Raw genomic sequence first — 3,413 nt, forward strand, 5'->3', positions numbered from 1 at the left:
CTATCATGATCCCAATTCTACCTTACAAATCTGGCTAGACCAGAGGATGTACACTGGTACAGATAGGAACTGGAAACACAGGGAATCCTGGGCGGATGATCCCTTCAGGACCAGAGGTGAGAGTGTTGATACCAGAGGGTGAAGGGAAGGTGGAGTAGAAAGGGGGAACTGATAATAAGGATCTACATATAACCTCCTCCCTGGAGTACAGACAACAGAAAAGTGGGTGAAGGGAGACATCGGACAGTGTGAGACGTGACAAAATAATTTATTAATTATTAAGGGTTCACAAGTGGGGGGAAAGTGGGCAAGAAAGGGGAAAAAAACGAGCTGATACCAAGGGCTTAAGTAGAGAGCAAATATTTTGAGAATAATGAGGGCAACGAATGTACAAATGTGCTTGACACAATTGATGTATGTATGGATTGTGGTAAGAGTTGTATGAGCCCCCAATAAAATTATGAAAAAATAATTAATACAGGATGGTAGGCATGGTTAGTGATATAGTTGCAGACTAATAAAAAACAAGACTAATCATGAGTTGAAAATTACAGAAGCTGGGTAATGGGTACACACACATGGGTTTGCTTTGTACTACTCTGTCTGCTTTGAATATGCTTAAATTTTTCCATAATAAAAAGGTTGGGTTTTCTTTTTTAATGCATTATGGGCCATCAGGATTTACACCAGGGATAGGGCGGTTCATGTTTCAGATGAACATGGATTTTTAGTGCAATTATGAATAGTGTGCAATATAAATTTCCTGTTTCTTCCTTTAAACTCTTTGCTAAAATTTTCTCACAGTGCTTCTCACCAAGTCTAGAATTTTGTTTTTGTTGTTTTAAAGTGTAACTGTTGACATAAAGACTTTCAGGCTATATACGTTTGAGAATCAAAAGTATATAAAGAATGCATTCAGTATAATAAAAGAATTGTATACATAATGGACTAGGGCCGATATATAGGGGCTTAAAAAAGAAATACTTTATCATTTCATTCCATTTTCCCTCTTGCCCTGATGGTATAATGAGTTATATGTTAGCCTAATTACAACGGTTCGATACCAGATAAGGCTCAACAAAGACGGCGCTTTCTATGCCCATAATTAGTCTCCCAAACCCACAGGGGCAGTTCTACTCTGTCCTATAGGGTTGCTATGAGTCAGAATCGACTTATGACAGTGAATTTGTTTTAATTTTTGTTTTTGTATTTACAACGGGGAAACTGTGAGGAGTCTTAGTGCCATTTTTATTATTAAAAGAAACACACCTAAATTAGCACAATGTTGATCCACTGCTCTCAGTAGATAATCTACTTTGCAAAACCACAACAATTTATCTGGTGCTGAACATTTTTTAATATACCTTAAATAGATCTTCATACAGGAGCTCTAGTGGCACAGTGGGTTATACATTGGGCTGCTAACTGCAAGGTCAGCAATTCAAAAGTACCAGCTGAATGAATCCTTGGAGAGCTTCCTACTCCCGTAAGTGTTACAGGGACCATTAGTTCTACGTTATAATTGACTTGATGGCTGTAGTTTGGTTTTTTTTAACTCTCCATAAAACACCACCCAGAAGTCACTTGTGTTTGCTTCCATTTCAGGACAGGATTCCATGGCTCTGCAAATTGCATGACATACTGCTAAGGTAAGAGAGCTCTGGCCTTGTTGCGATAAACCAACGAGTAAAGAAAAGCCAATGGAAAACACAGGGGAAATTTTTCACACACACCTGGAATCACAACCAAATGATGAAACCCATCTCAGAAACTAATGTATTGTACTTCCAGCAAGAATGCTGAATGATTTTAAATCAGCCACAAGCTACATGTAGTTTACTTAGGCTGGAGACAAATCCACTGGCATGGAGTCTCAGTTCTAACTCAGCTACCCTGTAGGATAGAGCAGAATTGTTCCAGAGGGTTTCCAAGACTGTAAATCTTTAAGGGAGCAAATAGCCCCATCTTTCTCTGGAAGTGATTGGAGGAGTTGAACTGCTGATCTTAGAGTTTAGCAGCTTAACTTGTAAATCACTAAACCACCAGACTCCCTGGTGTTTGCCATAGAGCTCCACTGTCACTAACTGGAAATCTTAAATCAGTGATCTGTCATAGGCCTCAATTGTTTTTCATCTGTAAAATGGGAATATAGTTTCTACTCAGGTTATTGTGAAGAATGAGATTATATGGAACAGCACGCAACGGTGTCTAAAAGGTGCTCAAGAAATTTTAACAGATGCCAAACACATTGTTTGCTTTTTCACACCCCCTTTGACATAAATGGCAGTCCATCTGGAAATCAATGTACTGACCTGAAATGGAAGCAGAAATGAAGATCTCCCGAAAAGCACAGATCAGACCTTTGTTCTCAGTAGTCATTGCACCCACTCCAAAGCATGGCAGCCTTGTATATAACAAAACGCTAATCCTGCGGCATCTTCATGGTCATTTCTATGAGTCCATTGTTGCATGAGCCCACTGTTGCAGCTCTTTTGTCAGTACAGCTCAGGGAGGGTTCCCCTCATGTCCATTAACAAGAACGTCCTTTGCATGCAGCAAAAGCTGGCAATAGTTCAACATTTGAAGTATTTTGAGGGATCTTTTTCTATAAAATCTATTTTGAGGAATCTCCTGGGAGAAGGCAAACTAGGCAAATACACTCTTCAGACCATCAACAACAAAGACTGGACAAACCAAATGAAATAGAATCATGACAAAAGATGGAGAAGTAATCAGATACTGATGAGCGAAAGAGCAAACAAAAACATACTGAGGAGGTATTTGGAGTGGTAAACTGCAAACCAACACATTACCATGAAAAATTACTGCAAGAACCATTCCAGTATGAGCAGGACCAGGAATGAGATAACCAGCTTGTTCACCAGACTGCACCAGCACCCAGTTCAGTAATCAACAGTCAAAGAGGTGTGGTCTTCCACCTTACCTTTCACAGCTTCCCAGTGGCCACAGAATACACTCTTTACTCCCACTCACCCACTGAACCAAAGACTCAAGTTGTCATGGATTTCCTGTTCCTTGGCTCTACAATCAATGCTCATGGCAGCAGCAGTCAAGAAATCAAGAAGTTGCATTAGGTAAATCTCTGCTGCACAAAACTTCTCAGGAGAGTATTGAAAGGATGTTACTTTGAAGACTAAGGTGCACCTCACCCAAGACATGTTTTTGATTGCCTCATAAGCATGTGAAAGTTGGTCACTGAATAAGGAAGATCAATGAAGAATTGATGCATTTAAATTGTGGTGCTGTCAATCCCAATTTTTATTCGCACATTGTAATTTCTGTACACCCACCTAGACAAGAGAAGTTGGACAAAAGAATGTATATATATATATATTCTTCATATATATATATATGAAGAAAATAAAGGGACCGATGGCCCCGGAGGGACATGG

At 39.5% G+C, this 3,413-nt stretch overlaps 1 protein-coding gene across 1 annotated transcript in view; it reads left to right on the forward strand.

Moving 5' to 3' along the window:
* Window positions 1-1,136: 1,136 nt before the first annotated feature.
* Window positions 1,137-3,413, forward strand: part of IDNK (IDNK gluconokinase) — a 7,515-nt gene continuing 5,238 nt past the window's right edge. Inside the window, exon 1 of the mRNA XM_004715977.2 lies at window positions 1,137-1,649. Coding sequence (XP_004716034.2) covers window positions 1,531-1,649 — 119 coding nt within the window. The 5' untranslated portion in view covers window positions 1,137-1,530. The remainder of the gene's footprint in view (window positions 1,650-3,413) is intronic.

The sequence above is a fragment of the Echinops telfairi genome, unplaced genomic scaffold (genome assembly GCF_000313985.2).
Source record: "Echinops telfairi isolate 266 unplaced genomic scaffold, ASM31398v2 ScPeMD7_7429;HRSCAF=8467, whole genome shotgun sequence".
Classification (NCBI taxonomy): Eukaryota; Metazoa; Chordata; class Mammalia; order Afrosoricida; family Tenrecidae; genus Echinops; species Echinops telfairi.